Raw genomic sequence first — 24,355 nt, 5'->3', positions numbered from 1 at the left:
AGGGCCGGTTGCTCAAAGCCTGGTTGACACTAATCCCCGGTTAAACATCGTTATCGACATTACGACACCATGTTATTTGCATGGAGCCGAAAACGTCGATAACGATGTTTAACCGGGGATTAGTGTCAACCAGGCTTTGAGCAACCGGCCCTTAGTCTATTCCTTTGAACTTCGTACTAAAACTTGTGGAACTGTCGAACTACAATTTTACTCTCTCAAGTGAGAGTAAAAGGAGAACAGATACAGAAGTGCACGGGAACGCAAAAAGCACTATTTCCTGTAAAAACGTCAGTCGGTTTGTTTACATGTCAATGGTACAACACTGATTTTGCTGAAATATCACTAAATAATTATTAAAATCTATACATATTCAAATATTTCGTTGTTTACTTTCATTTTTTATCAAATATATAGTCTGTTCTAATAGCAGTCCGGTTTACAGGATTTAGTCAGAACTTACAGGAAGTCGTTCCTGTTGACATAAAACCTGTAAGTGGGAACACTTTTGAGAGAGTAACTGAGCAACTGTTCCTAGTCAGCCGAAGTAACAAGATTTAGTCCGGAGTTTTTTTCCTGTAAGTTCTTGAAAGGTGTCAAACGATCAGCTGATTTGCATGTGCAAACAAAAACAGAAAGCGGTGAAAGCAAATAACCTTATATTTGTTAAAAAAATGGATGTAAAGAACGAAATATTTGAATATAACCTATTCAATTAATAATTATTTAGTGATATTTGAGCCAAATCAGTTTTGTACCAATGACATGTAAACAAAACGACTGACGTTTTTACAGGAAATAGTGCTTTTTGCGTTCCCGTGCACTTCTGCATCTGTTCTCCTTTTACTCTCACTTGAGAGAGTAAAATTGTAGTTTGACAGTTCCACAGGTTTTAGTCCGAAGTTCAAAGGAACAGACTATTTGTTTGCACATGTAAATCAGCTGATCGTTTGACACTTTTCATGAACTTACAGGAAAAAAACNTCTTTCAGCACTACTGTTTATTTTTCTGAAATTTACAATTCATTTCATTGAGCTTGTATTTTCCAAATCTCCTGTGCTATGTTATGCCGTCTCTGTCTAAAAGAATCTCTTTGCTTTCTGAATATGTTTGATTCGGATGGCATAAAATTGGAAATCGCCGATATACTCAGGCGTCACTTTTGGTTCAAGGTATTTTTAAATCCTAATTCATTCACATTTACCATAACTTAATTTTTATAGCCCCGCGGTGATGATCGAATGTCCCCAGTTATTTGCACAATGTGTTGGTCGAAAGTATATAACTTTCACCAATTCTATGTGACGATAGAACAGGTGCATTCTATGCTTAGCGCTAGTAACGTGGAGAAAGAGTTTGTCCATGAATACGTAGAAAATGAGTTTATCGACAATGGCGTTGTTGTTAAGGAAGAGTTTTCTGTTACCAATTCTTATATGATTGGCAAGCCGTGTGGAAAAGAATCCTTGGACCCTGAGTTTATCGAAGTCGACGACTATACCCAAAATTTCCGAGAAATTCCTTGCTCCAGAATAGGGAAACGGAATGAATCCATGGATCTTGAGTTTTCCAAAGTCAATGTTGATTCTAATGAGTTTTCCGAAGATCCTTACTCAAACGACGCAGCGCAAAGTAATCAACATAATCTACCCGAACAATCTTCTGAAATAGATATCCGTGACGATTTAAATGAAGAATGCGATAAACTAAACACCGCAGACGATGAACATTTTAACTGTTTCTCAGGTAAGAATAGATGAATCTTTATTGCTTTGTAAGGCACATGAGCCTTCCCCCTAAAAAAAAAAAAAAAAAAAATTGATACAGAAGCTGATAAAAATCGAGAAGGAGCTACAGCCACAGAAAAAAAAGTTGTTACGTGTAATGAAAAAAAAGAAATATCTGCAGATACATCTTTATCGCATTGTGATACACAGAAAATTGCACTGCTACCAAAAAAGTCTACAGAACAAAAAAAAAATCGAAAGAGACTTACAACGGCAAAGAAAAAACTTGCGAAGTTGAGAGATAAACTTAGTTTGACTGAAAAAAGCAAAATATATACAGATGGATCTTTATTGAATAGTAATGCTCAAGAACCTGCCCTACAGAAGTCTACAGAACCTGTTTCAGATGCATCCTTATTGTATCGTAATCCACAGGAGCCTGAACTGCATAAGAAATCAGAACATGTAAACGCAACGAATTGCGATACCGTGCAACTTTCCCTGCAGGAATCTACAGAGCCTGTTATAGATGAATCTTTATCGAATTGTGATGCACTAAATCTCCCAAATAAGTCTACAAAAACTGGTACAAATTCAGAGAAACTTACAATGTCACAGAAAAAACTTGCTGAGTTGCGACTTGCTGAGTTGAGACAAAAGCGTGGTAAAATCAAATGTAATGATGATGAACTGGTAAAAAAATACATTTCAATGAGCTGTGACATATGTATTTTCGATTGCGCAGACTTCGAAATCCTGAAAAACCACTATCGGTTAAATCATCCAAATATAAAACCATATGTCAAATGCTGTAATAGAACATTTTTGCACTGGTTGTCAATTGTACATCACGCCCATAAACACGACGATCCTGAGATTTTTAAGTATGTTTTAACATCAGTTGAAAAACAGTTTACTATAACAATTCACTATCGTTTTCAGATGCCAAGCTTGTCATAAAATTTGCGCTGATCAAAAAGCTCTCTCGCAGCATGTGGCGAACTGCCATGCAGATAAAATATTTAGCTGCGATCTATGCCCAAAAAAGTTTGCACGAAAAAGGAGACTGGAAATCCATCGAAACATACATACACCTATGAACGAGCGAAATTTCATATGTGAGCAGTGTCCCAATCGTCGGTATTCTTGTAATGCCTCGTTGCGACGTCACATAGGAAGGGTGCATCATCGTAAATCTTTTTTTGTTTGTCATGTTTGTGGCAAAGAGATGAAAACGAAACCCTTGTTTGAAAAGCATGTGCGCTTGCATTTTGAAGAAAGCGGTCCGAAAGTCAAGTGCACATTTGAAGGCTGTGATAGCTGGCTTAAGGACGAGGGTAATTTGCGCCAACATATCCAAAGGCGTCACTCGAAAAATAAAGATAAAGTTTTTACATGTGAAGTATGCGGAGGAGAGTATAAAAGTAAGGCCGCTGTGGCTAATCACATGCTAGGCGTTCATCCCAAAAAGATATATCCTTGTGATGTATGCAATAAAAATTTCAAAAAAGCATTTAGGCTAAAGGTGAGGAATAACTATCATTTACTAAAGGACTTTCACAACTCTCATACATTATGTTTGAGCTTCTTAGGCATAGTGCCCCGAGAGAGTATTTTATCTATTGAAAGCATGATTCATGATATTATTGAATCATGTTTTGATAGTAAGTTTAAAACTTCAATCGCAGCTCCTGAAATGTTTCGATATTTGAGTTGTGATAGTCTTTTTAGCAAATTAACAATATTTCGTCGCTCGAATAAAGAAACAGTGTAAATGCCACATACACTATTATTCGATAATTGCACTATTGGATAGACAATCCTTTAACCTATTAGAAAAATCTTTAGTTTTCTTAAGTATCCCTTTGGCTCACTAATTTATACCCGAAAAACGAAATTGTATTTGTATAGTTTGTAATGGTTTGTAAAAACTTCCAATTCGTTTTTCTCAAAACTATACTTTTTGGCTGCGTTTCTTTATTCATTCCGGATAATCCCATTTCACAGCCAGAATAAACAGAATGCGATTGAAATATACGTTAACATATCGTCAGGAACGTTCTAAAGAATAAGTAAACAAAAAAGTTTATTCCAAACGTTCAGAATGAATAAAGAAATGCAGCCTTTATGTTACAATATTTCATTATTCCAGCGACGATTTGTTATCTCATTAATTTTAAACCGCTTTTTGCTTCAATACATATCGTCGGTGATACTGCTACACGTTTTTCGTCAATTGCCTCTGGTTTTTAAATTAACATAATACCATCTACATAATACGATAAGAATTTGCATCTGTAAATATGACTTTTTCGGTACATACATACATAATTGCATCTGTCTGTCAGATTCACCGTATTTAATTAACTATTTCGTGCATCTGCTCTGTGCAGAACCAAATCTAATTTTCCTTTACACGATATGTTTGCATTTCCTTAACGCACACCGTCTTCAAAAGAGGCACAACTCAAAATTTGTCATTTTTGAAATTATGCGCTAAAAATCTACACAGAGCTTTTATTTACCTTTCAGAGAAAGTTATAGCAAATTTTTGTTATAATTTGTTAAAAAAAACTTGAGGTAAAGTCTCATTTGTCCATATCGTCGCCCCTATGCCAGAAACATGGCTACATTCATGCAATTGAAATTGTAAAATACGTGGTTTCCGTGCACGCATAGTATGCTGGGTTTGTTGTATAACATAGAATATCCAAAGGTTAATGAAGTCAACCCAATAACTGATAAATTTGCGGGGTGACGATATGATTATCATGTGCTAAGAAATATGTAGTCTTTCGCATTTTCTAACAAACGTGTAATTTTGAGTTGTGCCCCTTTTGAAGACGGTGTGCGATATGTGAAAAGTGACATGTACATGTGCAAATAAATACCGTGGAAGAACACTTGTAAGTGTTAGTGGTAATTGAAATATACCGTTTTTAAGTATCAACGACGATATATGTAGCCTGTTCCCGTACTCCAGGATTTGCAGGTTTTACATGAAGCTGTTCCCATACGTCACGTTCACATACGGTTTAATAAAAGCGAAAAAAGCTTTTCCTGTAAAACCTGCAAATCCTGTAAATCCTGGAGTACGGGAAAAGGCTAAGATATACAAAAAATGTTTCAGGAACATATGGCCCAGCATACCGGTGAAAGAAACTACAAATGCGTATTTTGTACGTCTACTTTTAATACGAGCGGAAATTATTACACACATCTAAAGAATTTGCATACTGTTGAATATGAAAATTGGCGAAAAAATAATCTTAAAAAAACAAACACTACAAGTGTTCTAAGATTAAAAAGTTAAGCTGCGCCCTTCTTTGATATAAAGCAGTTCTAATGTTTAGTATTTTATTTTAAGGTAAGAAAATCATGACTTTCGTTTAATAAAAACTGCTACAATCACTGCACTCACCTATACGTTAGCATACATAAAATCATCAAAATTTAATGCTCTGAAGGGTTTTGTTGACAAAAATTTAACATATAAAGCAATTTTAAATATTAATGTTCTTAAAACGCTCATTTCTAAAAAAACTCGCGATGAAATGAGTTACTAAAACGTAGTATTTTAGATACTAATTTTTATGGAATAATGGAGAATCGGCAACACTGCAATTATTACCCCATGGGTTCATCCAGCAAATCGTCCTGGGTGGTTTAGCTCGAAAATTCTCTCCGTGCTGTGCACAACCACGGTGGAGACAACACTTGGTGCAATCCCGTATTCCTCGGACTTACAGCTCAACCTAATATCACCGGCGTGAGTTTTTCTATGCACGTACGCAAGTTTTTCACATTTGAGTAACCGAAATCAATTTGCGTGCGTGATTTCTCAGAGTTGCATTTCTGTTAAATTTACAGAAGTTGAGCAAAATTTGGGCATATGTGCAGAATAGCTCCGGTTCTCAAAAAAAAAAAACAAATAATATTGAGAACGATAGGGATGATTAAGCTGGATATAACGGCATATTTTTGTTTTTGCGCAAACAACAAATACAAAAGTTATTAAGGGTCAAAGTTCAAATTAAAGAATTGTTTAAATCAAAATTTCTTAAAAACGAATGCATGGATTTTAAAAGTTTTAATTTAAAAGGTCTAATTTGATAGGAAATTTAATTTAATATACATACTTTATATATGCCTTGTTTAGTTTTCACAAAAACCGAATTAATGTACGCAGAAAGAAGTTCCGCTTCTCTTCTGGGGCAACACAGAAAGGAGAATTCTACTTAGTGAGGGTTATATGTATATCAGATTAAAGGGAATCAAATTTCCTATCAAAAAAATATCCGAAATTTTTAAAACCCATGCATTCGTTTTTAAAATATCTTGATTTAAAAGATATTTAATTTTAACTTTGACCCGTAATAACTTTTGTAGTTGTTGTTTCCGCGAAAAGAAAAATATACCGTTATGTTCAGCTTAATCATCTCTATCGATCTCAATGGGCCTGAGCACACTAGCCTACTCAGTCGGACTGAGCAGTCCACCCCTCGAACGCACACTGGACTGCGCAGTCGGCCGAAAACAGGTTTCAGTATTAGTTGCGATCCCGTACGAGTCCGGACTAGTCAGAAATAGTCAGAATCAGTCAGATTTTACTATATATGTGGATGAGAAATTTTTTACATAGTCTGTTCCAATAGCAGTCCGGTTTACAGGATTTAGTCAGAACTTACAGGAAGTCGTTCCTATTGACATAAAACCTGTAAGTGGGAACACTTTTGAGAGAGTAACTGAGCAACTGTTCCTAGTCAGAAGTTACAGGATTTAGTCCGGAGTTTCTTTTCCTGTAAGTTCATGAAAAGTGTCAAACGATCAGCTGATTTACATGTGCAAACAAAACAGAAAGCGTGAAAGCAAAAACCTTATATTTGTAAAAATGGAAGTAAACAACGAAATATTTGAATATGTATAGATTTTAATAATTATTTAGTGATATTTCAGCAAAATCAGTGTGTACCAATGACATGTAAACAAACCGTCTGACATTTTTACAGGAAATAGTGCTTTTTGCGTTCCTATGCACTTCTGCATCTGTTCTCCTTTTACTCTCATTTGAGAGCGTAAAATTTTAGTTTGACAGTTCCACAGGTTTTGTCCGAAGTTCAAAGGAACAGACTAACAGTAAACTGCCGGCGTGCGCGAATATTAGGTTGGCCTGTAAAACTAGTAAAACTGTCAGCAAAAAAAAATTCACTCAGAGCGAGAAAGTAATATTAGAAAGTACGGGATCGCCTTCTAGTAAAAAATAGTAACTTCTGTCAACTTCAACATAACCTCCAAAATTTGGTTGTAAATTTTTGCTTATTGTATACGTAAACACACTCAACTCACACATATAAATAACCAAAAATACTTTCAAATTCATTAGAATCCACTTAATCAATAATAAAACACTTTTCAACATGCATTAGCATGTTGCACTTTTCTTTTGTTTACAATTTGGTTGCCAAACACACTACAGCGGATCGTTTGACACATTTGCCAGGACTTGCCAGCAAAAAGTTTTCGGACTAAAGGTACGACCGCACTAGGCGACGCGACACGACACTACACAGTGCGGCAAAATATTCTTTGCATGTATTCTTATGGAGCATACCGCACTACGCTGCAGCGGAGCTACGCGACGCGACGCTGCGCGGCAAAGTTGACCAACTAGACAAAAATGTCGCGCCGCGTGGTGTCGCGCAGTTCCGGTGCCGCGCAGTTCCGGTGCCGCATAGTGCGGTATACCTAGCGGAGCGACAACATTTCGTACTATATTTTTAACTTGAAGTAATTGGATTTCCAGTTGTGAGAGAATATTCACATGCATTTCATTCAAAAAGAACATTGTATGTAAAGAAACATAATATTTGAGAAGAATTCGCCAAGGAAAATAAAAATAAAAGGCATTAACATTACATCAGCGTCACTGGCATCCATCTTGTTTGAAGGTTTTGTCACAAATAAATTAAAAAATTTGCAGCGAAGTGTCGCTGCAGTGTCGCGTCGCGTAGTGCGGTCTTACCTTAGAACTGGTAACTTCTGACAGGAGAGGACCTTATTTACTCTATTTTTTGTTCTGTCAATAGTCAGAGAACCAAGTACGGAATCTATTTCCAGTAAAATCTGACTGATTCTGACTAGTCCGGACTCGTACGGGACCGCAACTAATAATTGCACGCTGATTGCCAATCGAAATTGGTAGCATAACCACGAACTTAAGCCAGAGAACGTAAATTTATAGAGAAGGTCCAAGAACTGTGAATGCCACATTTTTCGAACCAACTGAACAAGCGAAGCGCATTTTAAGAGAGACAAATATTTGGAATACTTAACAGCGAAAGCAAAATACAAAGCAGAAAGGAAGAATGTTAACAGAGCTAAATCTCTCGAGAGCGTTGGGAATGTTAATTTAATATGAATATTGATGATTAATTTTGTGATATTTTGGGAAAATTTTCAAATAGAAAACCCAAGTAAAAAAAATTAAATTTTTTTCAATGATTTGTACCATGATAAAAAAACAGGAAGGTAGAACCGCTGAGAGCAATTTTTCAAATTCTTGACGTTTGCAAGCATTTAATTTAAAAATTTTACACATTCTCATTTTCAATCTCAAACAACAACTACTTTGAACAATTCCTTTTTTTTACTCTCAATTTTATACGATTTTAAAATGTTGGCAAACTTCAAAAAAAAAAATCATGGCCGACGCATTCAGAGAACGGTTTTACCTTACCATGCTTTTATCATGATTTGTACAAGTAACATGAAATTAAATCGAAAATATTATATAACGTTTTCCCATTTTTGTGATATTTTATTAATGATTGCAAATAGAAAACTCCCTTGAGTGTTTGTTTTTTGTGAAAACATTTTTTGATAAAAAAAAAATCCTTTTTTCCGGGATTTCTAAAAATACCGTGAAAATAAATTTAAAATGTTATACAGCTTTTTTCGATTTTTGTAATATTTTGTAAGATTTTCAATTTTAAAACTTTATTGGTGTTAGATTTTTTTTGTAAATAGATTTTTAGGGAAAAAATTAATTTCTTTTCGGTGATTTGTACAAACAACGTTAAAATACGGAAATTAAATAAAACTTTGCTAACGTTTATATGTGCTAATTTATTGAAGCTTAAAAACATTTAATTTAAATCTATCGTTTGAATATAAAATGATACGTTGTATGGCTCGTTTACACTTGTATATTTCGTGCGCTTCGCTTAAGCTTCCATCGATGTATATAGAGAATTTTCATTTTTCAACTTAGCTGCTGTCCATCAGTTGGTTGGTGGCAGCGTTGCCACCTACAAGAATATATTACAGGGTGCCTAACAGGGGTGTTGCAAAACGCCAATCCCTGATGCTTTAAATATTTATACCCGAGCGCACTTGTGCACATGGGTATATTATTTTGTTCACATAACGGTTGTTTGTAAAAGCCAAAACGAATCGAGATAGATATAGACAAATGTATACATAAATGCTCAGAATGAATAGAGAAATCGATTAAGGGCCGTTTACTCAATATGTGGTTAACACTAATCTCCGTTTAAACATCATTATCGACGTGTTCGGCTCCATGCATATAACATGGAGTCGGTAACGTCGATAACGATGTTTTACCGGAGATTAGTGTTAACCAGACATTGAGTAACCGGCCCTAAGTCATGTCTGTCTGTCCGTCCGTCCGTGTACACGATAACTCTAGCAAAAATTGAGATATCTCAACGAAATTTGGTATGTAGGTTTCCGTTAATCCAGGGTAGGTTGGTATTGAAAATGGGCGAAATCGGACTGTAGCCACGCCCACTTCCCATATAACGGCAATTTCCAGAAATACGAAAACTGCGATATTTTAGTAATTAATACTAAACATTATTCACTCAAAATTGATATTTACAACAATTTTTAGACGAAAAATAAGAATATAAATTTTTTGGAAAATGGGCGTAGGCACGCCCACTTATGGTTACATATGTATATCTTGGTAACCGCTCCACCAATTTCTTCCAAACTTGTCACAGTTGTTGGCCTTGGTACAGCATACTAAATGGCCGAAAATTTAAAAAATCGGACAATAACCACGCCCACATCCCCTATAACGGTAGTTTAGAGAAATACAAAATCTTCGATAAATCAGTAAATATTAAAGCTAATTTATTCAAAATTGATGGTTGCAACAATTCTTTACCAAGAAATACGTTAATGGTAAAATTTTGTAAAATGGGCGCGGCACCGCCCACTTATGATCACATATATGTATATCTGTAACCGTTCTACCAATTTGTACCAAACTCGGTATTTTTATTGTGCTTGCCACATAAAAGCAAAACGTTGAAAATTATTGAAATCGGACTAAAATTACGGCCGCTTTTCATATAATGGTAAATTTCAGAAATGCTTGAAACTGCAATATTTCGAAATTTAAGGACGCTAATTTACTTAAAATTGATACACCCCGGCTTACCATCTAGCGGTAGGTTTCGGAAAATTGAAAAAACATATATTTTATACTTGCGCCGGGTATTTAATGTTCGGCTCCACCCGAACTTAGACTTTCTTACTTGTTATCGATGAAAGCTCATCGCTATTTTCGAACTTTCCTTTGCTCTATTCGCTGCACTCCCGAATGATAAATTTAGTAGTGTCGTGAATATAGCAGAGGAAGGGGGCAAACTGCAGTGAGTATATTCGTAAATTTGGTAAATTTTATATGTTGTATTAAATTCATATACATGTTTTCCTATAGAAATAAATAGTCGTTGCCAGGAATAACCGGCGCAATTATATTTCATCGCCTTCTTAACCACGTCACTACAATTTGGTTTTTTCGTATGCTCATAATCAACAATTGCACCAAGATGGCGTCACGCACACAGCTGATGCTGTCAAAATCACAGAGCGGATTAGCGGTACCGCGGTAGGCTGAATCTCTTACACCCGATTTACATGTTTCAAGTACTTGAAAGCAATTCTTGCTCATTCTCTTTTGCGTTTTCTATTTGCTTTTACACGTTTCAATTCTGTTGAATTCAAGTTTTTGGTTCTTTAAATGGAAAGCAACGAAAATGCCAAAAGCAAAGCAAGAAAGTTGAAACCACTTGACGGTACAGACGCATGTGTACTCGTCCCTTTTCTTCTCACCCCCTCTCTTCCACATGCGAGCAGAATTGAATTCAATACTTGAACTGTGTAAAAGCAGTCTAAGTCTATTCCTTTGAACTTCGTACTAAAACTTGTGGAACTGTCGAAATACAATTTTACTCTCTCAAGTGAGAGTAAAAGGTGAACAGATACAGAAGTGCACGGGAACGCAAAAAGCACTATTTCCTGTAAAAACGTTAGTCGGTTAGTTTACATGTCAATGGTACAACACTGATTTTGCTGAAATATCACTAAATAATTATTAAAATCTATACATGTTCAAATATTTCGTTGTTTACTTTAATTTTTTATCAAATATATAGTCTGTTCCAATAGCAGTCCGGTTTACAGGATTTAGTCAGAACTTACAGGAAGTCGTTCCTATTGACATAAAACCTGTAAGTGGGAATACTTTTGAGAGAGTAACTGTTCCTAGTCACCAGAAGTTGCAGGATTTAGTCCGGAGTTTTTTTCCTGTAATTTCTTGAAAAGTGTCAAAAGATCAGCTGATTTACATGTGCAAACAAAAACATAAAGCGGTGAAAGCAAATAACCTTATATTTGTTAAAAAATGGAAGTAACCAAGGAAATATTTGAATATGTTTAGATTTTAATAATTATTTAGTGATATTTCAGCCAAATCAGTGATTACCAATGACATGTAAACAAACCGACTGACGTTTTTACCGGAAATAGTGCTTTATGCGTTCCCGTGCACTTCTGCATCTGTTCTCCTTTTACTCTCACTTGAGAGAGTAAAATTGTAGTTTGACAGTTCCACAGGTCTTAGTCCGAAGTTCAAAGGAATAGACTATTTGTTTGCACATGTAAATCAGCTGACCGTTTGACACTTCATAAACTTACAGGAAAAAAAACTCCGGACTAAATCCTGTAACTTCTGACTAGGAACAGTGTCTCAGTTACTCTCTCAAAAGTGTTCCCACTTACAGTTTTATGTCAATAGGAACGACTTCCTGTAAGTTCTGACTAATGGTCTGATTATGCATACTTCGCATAACTTCGCATAAACTTCAAATTGTAATTTCGTATGTATTTTGTACCCAGAAATTTGCAGAACTTTTAAGAACTTAGCGATTTGTTGAGTTTAGATTTTGCTTCACATTTTCTTAAGTTACATTTTTAGTGCACTTGTGCAAATGGTTGTGCGAAGTTATGCGAAGTATGCATAATCAGACCCTTAATCCTGTAAACCGGACTGCTATTGGAAAAGACCATCTATTTCTCTCAATCGTGATGGATATAGAGAAAACATCGAACATCGAAAAAAACATCGATTTTTGAAATAAATTCAACAACATCGATGTATCGATATTACATCGATGTATCTTTCAGCACTACTGTTTATTTTTCTGAAATTTTCAATTCATTGAGCGTGTATTTTCCAAATCTCCTGTGCTATGTTATGCCGTCTCTGTCTAAAAGAATCTCTTTGCTTTCTGAATATTTTTGATTCGGATGGCATAAAATTCGACATCGCCGATATACTCGGGCGTCACTTTTGGTTTAAGGTATTTTTATATCGTAATTCATTCAATTTTACCATAACTTAATTTTTATAGCCCCGCGGTGATGATCGAATGTCCCCAGCTATTTGCACAATGTGTTGGTCGAAAGTATATAACTTCCACCAATTCTATGTGACTATAGAACAGGCGCATTCTATGCTTAGCGCTAGTAACGTAGAGAAAGAGTTTGTCCATGAATACGTAGGCAATGAGTTTTTCGACAATGGCGTTGTTAAGGAAGAGTTTTCTGTTACCAATTGTTCTATGATTGGCAAGCCGTTTGGAAAAGAATCCGTGGGCCCTGAGTTTATCGAAATCGACGACTGTGCCCAAAAGTTCCGAGAAATTCCTTGCTCCAGAATAGGGAAACGGAATGAATCCATGGATCTTGAGTTTTCCAAAGTCGATGTTAATTCTTATGACTTTTGCGAAGATCCTTACTCAAATGACGTAGCGCAAAGTAATCAACATAATCTACCCGAACAATTTTCTGAAATAGATATCCGTGACGAAGAATGCGATAAACTAAACACCGAAGACGATGAACATTTTAGTTGTTTCTCAGGTAAGAATAGATGAATCTTTATTGTTTTGTAATGCACATGAGCCTTCCCCCTCAAAAAAAAAAATTAAAATTAATACAGAAGCTGATAAAAATCGAAAGGGAGTTACAGCCACAGAGAAAAAAGTAGTTAAGTTGCGAAATCAATGTGCTCCGAAAACTACGTGTAATGAAAAAAAAGAAATATCTGCAGATACATCTTTATCGCATTGTGATACACAGAAAACTGCACTGTTACCAAAAAAGTCTACAGAACCAAAAAAAAATCGAAAGAGACTTACAAGGACGAAGAAAAAACTTTCCAAGTTGAGAGAAAAACGCAATTTGATTGAAAAAAGCAAAATATATAAAGATGGATCTTTATTGAATAGTAATGCTCAAGAACCTGCCCTACAGAAGCCTCCAGAACTTGTTTCAGATGCATCCTTATTGTATTGTAATCCACAGGAACCTGAACTGCATAAGAAATCAGAACATGTAAACGCCTCTTTAACGAATTGCGATACTGAGAAACTTTCACTGCAGGAATCTACAGAGCCGGTTATAGATGCATCTTTATCGAATTGTGATGCACTAAAGCTCCCAAATAAGTATACAAAGACTGCTACAAATTCAGAGAAACTTACAATGTCACAGAAAAAACTTGCTGAGTTGCGACTTGCTGAGTTGAGACAAAAGCGTGGTAAAATCAAATGTAATGAAGATGAACTGGTAAAAAAATACATTTCAATGAGCTGTGACGTATGTATTTTCGATTGCGCAGACTTTGAAACTCTGAAAAAGCACTATCGGTTAGATCATCCAAATATAAAACCATATGTGAAATGCTGTAATAGAAAATTTCTGCACTGGTTGTCAATTGTACATCACGCCCATAAACACGACGATCCTGAGATTTTTAAGTATGTGTTGGCATCAGTTGAAAAACAGTTTACTATAACAATTCACTATCGTTTTCAGATGCCAAGATTGTCATAAAATTTGCGCTGATCAAAAAGCTCTATCGCAGCATGTGGCGGACTTCCATGCACCAGAGAAAGATAAAATATTTACCTGCGATCTATGCCCAAAAAAGTTTGCACGGAAAAGGAGGCTGGAAATCCATCAAAACTTACATACACCTATGAACGAGCGAACTTTCATATGTGAGCAGTGTCCCAATCGTCGGTATTCTAGTAATGCCTTGTTGCGAGCTCACATAGGAAAGGTCCATCGTCGTAAATCTTTTTTTGTTTGTCATGTTTGTGGCAAAGAGATGAAAACGAAAGCCTTTTTTGAAAAGCATGTGCGCTTGCATTTTGAAGAAAGCGGTCCGAAGGTCAAGTGCACATTTGAAGGTTGTGATAGCTGGCTTAAGGACGAGGATAATTTGCGCCTACATATCCACAGGCGTCATTCCAAAAATAAAGATAAAGTTTTTACATGCGAAGTATGCGGAGGAGAGTATAAAAGTAGGGCCGCTATGACTAGCCACATGCTGCGCGTTCATCCCAAAAAGACATATCCTTGTGATATATGCAATAAAATTTTCAAAACAGCATGGAGGCTAAGGGTGAGGATATAACTATCATTTACTAAAGGACTTTCACAACTCTCATACATTATTTTTGCGCTTATTAGGCATAGTGCCCTGAGAGAGTATTTTCTCCATTTTGAAAGTATGTATCTAAGTTTAAAACTTCAAACGCGGCTCCTGAAAAGTTTCGATATTTGAGTTGTGATAGTCTTTTTAGCAAATTAACAATATTTGTTATCTCATTAATTTTAAACCGCTTAAACTGCTTCAATACATATCGTCGGTGATACTGCTACACGTTTTTCGGCAATTGCCTCAGGTGTTTAAATTAACATAATACCATCTACATTCCTTAACGCACACCGTCTTCAAAAGAGGCAGAACTCAAAATTTGTCATTTTTGAAATTATGCGCTAAAAATGTACACAGAGCTTTTATTTACCTTTCAGAGAAAGTTATACCAAATTTTTGTTTTAATTTGTTAAAAAAAACTTGAGGTAAAGTCTCATTTGCCCATATCGTCGCCCGTATGCCAGAAACATTACTACATTTATGCAATTGAAATTGTGAAATACGTGGTTTCCGTGTACGCATGGTATTCTGGGTTGTGGTATAACATAGAACATCCAAAGGTTAATGAAGTCAACCCAATAACTCAAAACTGATAAATTTGTAGGGTGACGATATGCTTATCGTGTTCTAAGAAATAATTTTTCACATTTTCTAACAAACGTGTAGTTTTGAGTTGTGCCCCTTCTGATGACGGTGTGCGATACGTAAAAAGTGACATGTATACGTGCAAATAAATGCCATGTAAGAACACTTGTGTAATGTACTAATTGAAATATACCGTTTTGAATTATCACCGACGATAGATGTAGCCTGTTCCCCTACTCCAGGATTTGCAGGTTTTACAGGAAGCTGTTCGCGTTCGTCACGTTCACATATGGTTTAATAAAGGCGAAAAAAGCTTTTCCTGTAAAACCTGCAAATCCTGGAGTACGGGAAAAGGCTAAAGATATGCAAAAAATGTTTCAGGAACATATGGCCCAGCATACCGGTGAAAGAAACTACAAATGCGCATTTTGTACGTCTACTTTTAATACGAACGGAAATTATTACACACATCTAAAGAATTTGCATACTGTTGAATATGAAAATTGGCGAAAAAATAATGTTAAAAAAACAAACACTACAAGTGTTCTAAGATTAAAAAGTTAAGCTGCGCGCTTATTTGATAGAAAGCAGTTCTAATGTTCAGTATTTTATTTTAAGGTAAGAAAATCATGACTTTGGTTTAATAAAAACTGCTACAATCACTACACTCACCAGTGTTGCCAGAACTTTTTGGGCGAACCGGCTAAATTGGCAAATAAAACCGGCTAAAATGTTTCAACTAAATTTCACATGTTGTTGTTGTTGTTGTTGTTGTAGCGGCTACAACACCGCCCCCAGGACGGTTGGTATCTCAGTCGTTGTCGTCAAGTTCCACCAACGGCAACCCTAGGAAGCGTGCAGCTTCTGTGGGGTTTGTCCACAGGGACAAGGCCGTTAGGGTTGTCGGGTTTTCCGGGCATGCGAATAGATGTTTCGAGTCATGTGGGGTCTCTCCGCATGCCGGACACTCATTCGGCACATCCTCATTCAACCTACACAGGTAGGAGTTCAACCTGCTGCTGCTTTTTGAAAATTAAAACGGCAAAAAAAATTATTTAGTGCCTTTTTTAGTGCTTTTTTCTGAACTAAAATTACTTCGAGATAGTTAAAACCTGAAATAATTTGAATATTTAAAGCTGTGGCAGCACTGAATTTATAAGAATCTACAAATTTAAATGGACTAAAATACAACCATGATTGATAAAAAGCTGAAATTGCTAACCCACCTTGCTAAATTCTATTCGCGTTCAAAATGCTAGTACGCAAGTAAGTTAAGCATTTCTTTTTTAATTATTTGTACAAATTTTTTTTTTACCACCTGCGTAAAACACATCGTTTCTTGGTGCGGAACCCAAATCGGGCCTCACAATTGCTCTAGCACTAAAATTTTGAGATATCCTAACCCCAAAGTGCCAAAAACACGGTTTTTAGCGATATTTGAGGTTATATAATGAAAACATCAAATTATTTGCTCATATGTATCAACTATTGCAAAAAGTTAGTAATAACGAAGATATTGGTTAAAATAAAAAGCTCACGCTCACGTTCGCACTGATCTGTATATCAGGCTTACAGCCCTATTCCGCCACACTGACAAAACTCACCGCGATGACAATTGATATAAAAATGACAATTGCAGCTTTTTGGTATTCGCAGCAAAATTCAAAAGCTCGAATCATGCCAATTGTCATTTTTATTGTCATGACCTTTTGGGCAGGTGACAAGGCAAAAACATATGTTTGTGTTGGTTTAAAAAGTGCGACGATTTAATAAATTTGTGAAAAAATATAAAAATCAACTAATTTCAATGGCAGAACAAATTTTAGTTATTTGCGCAGCCGTGCTTGTGGAAGACGAGCAGTTCCGGATGCTCCCTACAAAACTGCACATAAAATTGCAGCTGCTCCTGCGTCGTCCGCTCATATTTTGCACGTCTAAAATGTTTATAAATTTTATAAATATACGAATTTATCTATTTCACACAAATACTCACTTTTCTGGTGTTTCACCGCTCATATTTTTTGCAAATAATAGCGTTGACCAGCTGTTTCTACAACAATGAACTTTTCACCATGCATGGTAAGTTGACAAAAGCTTTTCGCTTGTCATTTTTTATTAGGAATAGCAACGTGCAACGACAATGACAAAATCACGACAATGAAGGATGATCAATTGTCATTCTGTTGCAAAACCGGAATAGGGCTGTTAAATTCCCTATTATGCATACTTGCATTGCTACATGATTGAATAAACTCTCTCGCACCGCTCCCTTAGCAGTGGCACCGTGTTGCTTCTGTGCAAATTTACTTGGAAAATGTTTAGCTTTGCTGTGAAATAGAAGTAGTAAGCTTTTGTGCAATATATTTATTTGTATATGCATATGAAGCACATTTAACTGATGAAAACATAAATTGTTTTTAAATTGTATGTTTACATAATTCTCATAGTAGTTTTATTTTAATTTTGAGTCCTTTTACAGTTTTTATACAGCTAAATAGCACATAAATTACGTTATTCATGTAGATATATTAATAATTCGTTCAATATTTTGTTTTTGCGTACTTTTCCACTACCATTTTCGCAACAAGGGATTGCATTCTTCCCCTTCCTTCGTAAAATCAATTTTTTTGTAAGGGAGTGTCAAGCCGCGGCTGTCAATAATTATTTAACCTTGTATTATTCAATCAGGCACATTAAGCTTGTTTTCATTCACTACTCACAATTGAGAGAAATAGAGATTGCGCCTATCGCTAATCCGCTTTGTGATTTTGACAGAATCAGCTGTGTGCGTGACGTAATCTTGGTGCAATTGTTAATTGTGAGCATACGAAAAAACCAAATAACAATTTTAATATTTGTGAGTTAATATGTCTGCGTGGTTTTAAACAATTATTGAGACATTACAAAGCAAAATGAAGTGAACTGCAAAAGGACTCAAAATTAAAATAAAACTACTATGAGAATTATGTAAACATCCAATTTAAAAACAATTTATGTTTTAATCAGTTAAATGTGCTTCTGAAGTTCACCGCTCATTCTCTTTCTCTCGCTGTCCGCAGTGTTCATCCAACTTGACGTTTCTCTTTGTGGAACATTCTACGTCATTTCTCTAACATTCTGCCTATTTCTCGTTGTTCGCTTTGTGTTGCCGCAGTATTCGCCACAGTATCAAAAGTATCGATGCCAAAATTACTTGGTATCGATCGAAAAGTATCGAGTATGTACTTGTATTTACTCGCATGGCTTCATTCCTATTCATTGTTTACTTTTTACAATTTTTTCAAGAATCATTATAGTATGCCGTAGAAAACTAACCAAAGAAGCAAGGAAATTAAAAACCCAGGATACTAGTAGCAGCAAGGCAATCTTAATAAGCAGCGAATGATCCGTTTCGAAATTTAGAGGAATAACCTGGCTTATGAGGCGCTCCGCTTTGCCAACACAACCCAAAACCAAAAAAAAAATGTTATGCCGTCTCTGTGTAAAGGAATCTCTTTGCTTTCTGAATATTTTTGATTCGGATGGCAAAAAGTTGGACATCGCTCATATACTAGAACGCCATTTTTGGTTTAAGGTACTTTTTATTTCATAATAAATTGAAATGTAACTTAATATTTTTAGCCCCGTCCTGATGATCGAATTTCCCCAGCTATATGTACAATTTGCTGGTCGAAAGTATACAACTTCCACCAATTCTATGTAGAGATAGAAGAGGCTCATTCTAAACTTAGTGCTAGTAATGTGGAAAAGGAGTTTGTCCGGGAATACGTTGGCAATGAGTTTATCGAAAATGACCTTGTCAAAGAAGAGTTTTCTATTACGCCCAGCTCTACAATTGAGCCACAAAAGGAATTTGCGGATCCTGAGTTTATCGAAATCGAATACAATGCTGAAGAGTTTTCAGAAGCGCCTTGCTCCGGAATAAGGAAACGAAAGGAATCCGTTGAACTTGAGCTTATCAAAAGCGACGTTAACGCAAAAGAGCTTTCCGGAGATCTATGCTTGAGTATCAGTATAAAAAATGAACAAAATAGTTCATTTACCGAACTAATTGCTGATCTAGATGACAGTGACTATTTAAATGAAGAATACGATAAATTAAGTAACGATGTGGAACATTTAAATCGTTCAGGAGGTGATAATATAATTAAATAAAAACAACGCATTATAGTAAATGTTTATTTATATAAAATATGCTTTTACAGATGCACAGGACCCTGCTCTATTAACAAACACATCTGTTAAAAATCGAAAGAGACGTACAACGACAAAGAAAAAACTTCCTAGTTCGGGACGAAAACCTTTAAAAGGCTCATATAAAGAAATAAGTAAGACATTTACAGATGCATCTTTAACAATTTGCGATGCCCAGGATCCTGCGCTTCTGACAGAAAAGCCTACGGAACCTATTACAGACGCATCTTTATCGTTTTGTAATGCACAGAACTCTGCCCTATTAACAAACAAGTCTACAGAACCTGTCAAAAATCGAAAGAGACTTACAACGACAAAGAAAAACCATCCTATTTTGAGAAAAAAACGGATAAAAGCTTCGTGCCAAGGAAAAAAAACATACACAGACGTATCCTTATCGACTTGTGATGCCCAGGAACCTGAACTTTTAACAGAGAAGTCTACGGAACCTATTATAGATGCATCTTTATTGAATTATGATGCCAAAGAGCATTCCGAAAATACTACAAAATCTGCTAAAAATCAAAAGAAACTTACAGTGTCGGAAAAAAAAATTGCTGAGTTGAGACAAAAACGTGGTGTAAAAACTACATGCAAAGATGATGAATTGGTAAAGAAATACATTCCTATGAGATGTAACGAGTGTATTTTCGATTGCGACGACTTCTCCTTGCTGAGAAACCACTTTCGATTAGCTCATCCAAATACAAAACCCTATGTGAAATGCTGTAACAGAAAATGGCTTCACTGGATGTCAATTGTACACCATGCCTACAAGCACGACGATCCTGAGCTTCTTAAGTATGTATGTTTGATATCAATAGAATATCGGCTAATTATTACCATTTTTTATCGGTTTTAGGTGCCAAGAATGCCAGAAAGATTTTAATGATTTAGGGACCCTATCGCGGCACATGCTTGACCATCATGCACCAGAGAAAGACCAAATTTTTATCTGCGACGTATGCCCTAAAAAGTTTGCACGGAAAGTAAGGCTGGATCTTCATCGTAGCACGCATGTACCAATGAACGAGCGAACGTTCATATGCGACCAATGTCCCAATAGTCGCTTTGGCTGTAAGACGATGTTGCTAATTCACAATAAAAAGGTCCATCACCACACATCCTTCGTATGTCATGTTTGTGCCAAAAAAATAAAAACCAAGGCGTTTTTTGAAAAGCATGTGCGCTTGCATTTTGAAGAAAGTGGACCGAAAGTCAAGTGCACAGTAGATGGTTGTGATCACTGGCTTAAAGACGAGGATTGTTTACGCCTGCATCTCCGAAGGTTTCACTCCAAAAATAAAGATAAATTATTTACATGCGAAGTATGCGGAGGAGAGTATAAAAGTAGGGCCTCTATTACCAACCACATGCTGCGCGTTCATCCCAAAACGACATATCCTTGCAAAATATGCAATAAAACTTTCAAGAGACCGCGCAATTTAAACGTAAGGAAATTTGTAATAATATTTATTGATTTGTTACTGCTTTCTATACTAATATACCTATAATATATGTAAAAATTATTTTCAGGATCACATGGCTCAGCATACTGGTGAAAGTAACTATACGTGCCTGTTTTGTACGTCCACTTTCAATACACACGGAAATTATTACACACATTTAAAGAAATCTCACCCCGTTGAATATGAAAATTTTCTAAAAAACAAAAAATGAGAGTTTGCAAAATTAAGAAGTCGATTGTTAGTGAAAAGTTAATGCTTAAACGTTGCCGTTTGGATCGTCGTAAGACAAGTATAAGTGTAGAATATAAACCATTTAGCTATGCAAAAAAAACCAAAAAAGTGGCTCGATAGAACTTCTCACGCTGGTTTCAACTGCACCAACATTTTTTTGCGCAAAAATATAAAGTACGTATAAAAGGTTGAATCACTTTATTTTTATTTTTTTAAATAATCTTATGAACTACATAACCAATTCCAAAACTAATGATGTCAAAATAAAAACGATTAGTTTATTTTTCAGTTGATGTACATAACATGATACAAAAAAGAAGGTAATTTCAATAAACAACTTTCGACGGATAATAAAATTTTCTGAAGTTTCATAAATTGTGAGTATTATCAACGGCCTTGCCACTTTGATAATATTAAAGCAATAAATCGGAGTATTTTCTTTCCCATATTTATACCAATGTAATAACACTTCAAGTCAAAAACCATTACCAGTGCTTGGTACTTTTTTTTACTTACGTAGTTCGCACCTATTTTTTTATTAAAAATATTAAAACTGTTAAAGGAAACTTTATCGTAATTGTTCTTTTCATTTTGTAATTAAAACCACGCGCGCATTATTCTGTTATACAGTCGCTAGCTGCGGTTCAGTGATCGAGTTCATTTATTATTTTACATTATTTGGATAAAGAAAAGTTACTCAAATTCAACATCGATATGATGCTGATAGAAATCTGGATTAATTTGTGATCAACTGTTTGTTTTGTTTCCTAATTAAGTGTGGAAGTTTTAATTGACAGCACCGACAAATGAATATGTACACAAACAAGTGTTCGGTTATGGTTAAAACAATTCAAGTTTTTGTATTGAATTTTCGGTTTAGAATTTTTTTTCCTTTACAGTAGGGGTTTTTGCACATTATCTTTTCCGTGAGAATTTATCGTAATAGATACGGATCTGAATAAGCGACTGGAACACGGCTTTTTGTCATGTACATTTGCTAAATGCGATAGTATGAACGCTCTTCGAAAACATATGTTCGAAAGTACTAAATGTTGCATTTTAAATGCAGCAAAAACGCTGCATCAGTCTCATCTCAAATCACTAAATTTGAGATTAGCAATTAGTGACTATTTTTGTGACTTGAGATGATTTGGCTATTCAGTAGGAGAGAGTCACAAAAAGCTCACCAAAAATGTTTTTTTTAATAAAATGGAATGGAAAGTGATCGGACTTCAAAAAAAATGTGTGTGGTAGAATCTGGAAAAAAATGTGGTTGATTTCAAAAAAAATGTTGTAGATCTAAGCTTTTGGATCAAACTTTGTACAAAAATCAAAAATATTCTGCAAGGTTTCACCTAAATTGCAAACATTTTAATTAGAATNACAGTCGCTAGCTGCGGTTCAGTGATCGAGTTCATTTATTATTTTACATTATTTGGATAAAGAAAAGTTACTCAAATTCAACATCGATATGATGCTGATAGAAATCTGGATTAATTTGTGATCAACTGTTTGTTTTGTTTCCTAATTAAGTGTGGAAGTTTTAATTGACAGCACCGACAAATGAATATGTACACAAACAAGTGTTCGGTTATGGTTAAAACAATTCAAGTTTTTGTATTGAATTTTCGGTTTAGAATTTTTTTTCCTTTACAGTAGGGGTTTTTGCACATTATCTTTTCCGTGAGAATTTATCGTAATAGATACGGATCTGAATAAGCGACTGGAACACGGCTTTTTGTCATGTACATTTGCTAAATGNTTAATTATATTATAATAAAGTGTACGATTGAAGTTGCTAAAAATTCCGTTGAGTTTTGCAATATTTTTCCTTGACAGTGTAAAGCAGTTCCTTCCATATCAAGATGTTTTTCGAACATGTTTTGAAAGATTTCTGCAACCTTGCGGAGTGCTTCCAGCTTTTCTTTTTATCACATTACGATGTAGCGGACAAATGTGGCACGTTCCAGAAACCGCTACTTGAGATTTGCCGATTTTGACAATTCTCAAGTAAAAGTAAACAACGCTTTAGAAACTTTAGATGCACTGAAATTTGCTAATACTTTCACGAAAATTGCCGTTTTTTAACATTTTCGCTCTTAATTCTTTTTATAAATCATATATTTTGCAAACACAATACAACCACGTTTCCTGTCGAAAAATTGAATATTGGGAAAATTCACCCATTCTGCCTGGTGTTAGTGTTAAGTGTTAGACAGTTTTTGTTCTCAAAATTAAGAAAATTATGTCGAGCAAAAATAAAACTACTCAAAAACGCGATTATGTGATAGATTTTAGACCTTGTGTGGTAGATGTGGTAGATGCTCAAAAAAGTGCAGATCTACCACAATGTGGTAGAAGTCCGATCGCTGACCTGCTCTTAGCCAGCTGACAAATTAATGACTTTTTTTGGGACTAGAGACGTGAGATAGCGTACTGAACACCAAATAGTCTCAAAATCCAAGTTCACCACCAAAAGTCATTATTAGGTCCATTCTTTTGCAACCGAGCTACAAAAGAACACTCGCTTAAATGACGAAATACACGCAACGCAACAACAAAAACTCGGCTATTTATCCGAGTTCAGCCAGGTCGGTTAAAAAATACGCGACCTGAAGAGTAGTGTTATTAAGTGAAAAAACTGCTCTATTGTGAATGGTTACTGGGAAATTGGAAAGGGAAATTTTTGTTTTCGTATATACATGATTTATATTTTAAATAAGTATATATATTATGTAAATACCTCGCATAATAACTAATTTGTATTGTTTTTTGTATCTTAATCCCGTTAAACTAATCACATGTTTTTTGCCAGCTACCAGCAGGGTTGCTTAAGTAGCTAAAAGGAAATTTAACCCGAGTTGAGCGTTCTTTTGTCACTCGCTTACAAAAAAATACAGCTATTAGTCATGAACGAAAGACACAAGATCACGTAAGAACAAGAGAGTGAAAAAAGTAGATTTTTTTAGCGGGTTCTACACCAGTGCTCGTCGAACTTTTGAGTGTGCCGGACCGGCTGCAGTTTCTTAATAATACTCATGGTTGAAAACCCAGTCTCACAAAGGTAAGATGAAGGAAATGGGAGTAGAGCTTTCAGAGCAATTTCAGCAAGTTCCGGGTATTCTGCTTTGACATGAATCCAAAATGACGTAAGTGATGTCATAGTTTCGAAAACCATCTTCAATCCTTCGTCAGCAGCTAACTCGTCGTATATGTATATATAATCGTTTAAAAAATCGTTGTCCATTTCGCGACGCCCTTTGCGGACCGGCGACTTATGGCTTACGGACCGGCACCGGTCCGCGGACCACCACTTTGACGAGCACTG

General features: G+C 35.6%; 3 protein-coding genes across 6 annotated transcripts in view; all 3 read left to right on the top strand.

The window, feature by feature from the left end:
- The first annotated feature begins 987 nt into the window (after positions 1–987).
- LOC108380017 (transcription factor grauzone-like) lies at positions 988–5,653 on the top strand. The gene is made up of 5 exons (XM_017636388.1): positions 988–1,170; positions 1,222–1,744; positions 1,826–2,609; positions 2,668–3,250; positions 4,856–5,653. The coding sequence occupies exons 1-5, from the start codon at positions 1,060–1,062 to the stop codon at positions 5,036–5,038; spliced, it is 2,184 nt and encodes a 727-aa protein (XP_017491877.1). The 5' UTR covers positions 988–1,059; the 3' UTR covers positions 5,039–5,653.
- Positions 5,654–12,076: 6,423 nt separating this feature from the next.
- LOC108379982 (transcription factor grauzone-like) lies at positions 12,077–18,697 on the top strand. Of its 4 annotated transcripts, none has more exons than XR_001849524.1 (6): positions 12,077–12,401; positions 12,453–12,963; positions 13,043–13,862; positions 13,921–14,512; positions 15,515–15,751; positions 18,419–18,697. XR_001849524.1 is itself a non-coding variant. In XM_017636356.1 (6 exons), exons 1-6 carry the CDS (start codon positions 12,291–12,293, stop codon positions 15,775–15,777), a joined length of 2,238 nt encoding a protein of 745 aa, XP_017491845.1. In that variant the 5' UTR covers positions 12,077–12,290; the 3' UTR covers positions 15,778–15,858. The 4 variants fall into 4 exon arrangements, 1 of the variants encoding a protein (XP_017491845.1); XR_001849527.1 differs by lacking the exon at positions 18,419–18,697 and adding an exon at positions 18,193–18,207; XR_001849526.1 differs by lacking the exon at positions 18,419–18,697 and adding an exon at positions 15,809–15,827.
- The window catches only part of LOC108379799 (uncharacterized), a 13,932-nt gene continuing 8,109 nt past the window's right edge, over positions 18,533–24,355 (top strand). Inside the window, exons 1-5 of the mRNA XM_017636150.1 lie at positions 18,533–18,707; positions 18,755–19,268; positions 19,339–20,128; positions 20,190–20,778; positions 20,864–21,005. Coding sequence (XP_017491639.1) covers positions 18,552–18,707; positions 18,755–19,268; positions 19,339–20,128; positions 20,190–20,778; positions 20,864–21,005 — 2,191 coding nt within the window. The 5' untranslated portion in view covers positions 18,533–18,551. The remainder of the gene's footprint in view (positions 18,708–18,754; positions 19,269–19,338; positions 20,129–20,189; positions 20,779–20,863; positions 21,006–24,355) is intronic.

Source organism: Rhagoletis zephyria, unplaced genomic scaffold, assembly GCF_001687245.7.
Source record: "Rhagoletis zephyria isolate East Lansing unplaced genomic scaffold, Rhagoletis_zephyria_1.1 Rzeph_scaffold_00125, whole genome shotgun sequence".
Taxonomy (NCBI): domain Eukaryota; kingdom Metazoa; phylum Arthropoda; class Insecta; order Diptera; family Tephritidae; genus Rhagoletis; species Rhagoletis zephyria.
This window is presented reverse-complemented; position numbering and strand designations above follow the sequence as displayed.

Coding starts and splice junctions, on each gene's coding strand:
- LOC108380017 (XM_017636388.1), top strand. CDS start 1,060: ATGTTATGCCGTCTCTGTCTAAAAGAATCTCTTTGCTTTCTGAATATG. Junction 1,171..1,221: donor GGCGTCACTTTTGGTTCAAG/GTATTTTTAAAT, acceptor TAATTTTTATAG/CCCCGCGGTGATGATCGAAT. Junction 1,745..1,825: donor ACATTTTAACTGTTTCTCAG/GTAAGAATAGAT, acceptor AAATTGATACAG/AAGCTGATAAAAATCGAGAA.
- LOC108379982 (XM_017636356.1), top strand. CDS start 12,291: ATGTTATGCCGTCTCTGTCTAAAAGAATCTCTTTGCTTTCTGAATATT. Junction 12,402..12,452: donor GGCGTCACTTTTGGTTTAAG/GTATTTTTATAT, acceptor TAATTTTTATAG/CCCCGCGGTGATGATCGAAT. Junction 13,863..13,920: donor GACGATCCTGAGATTTTTAA/GTATGTGTTGGC, acceptor TATCGTTTTCAG/ATGCCAAGATTGTCATAAAA.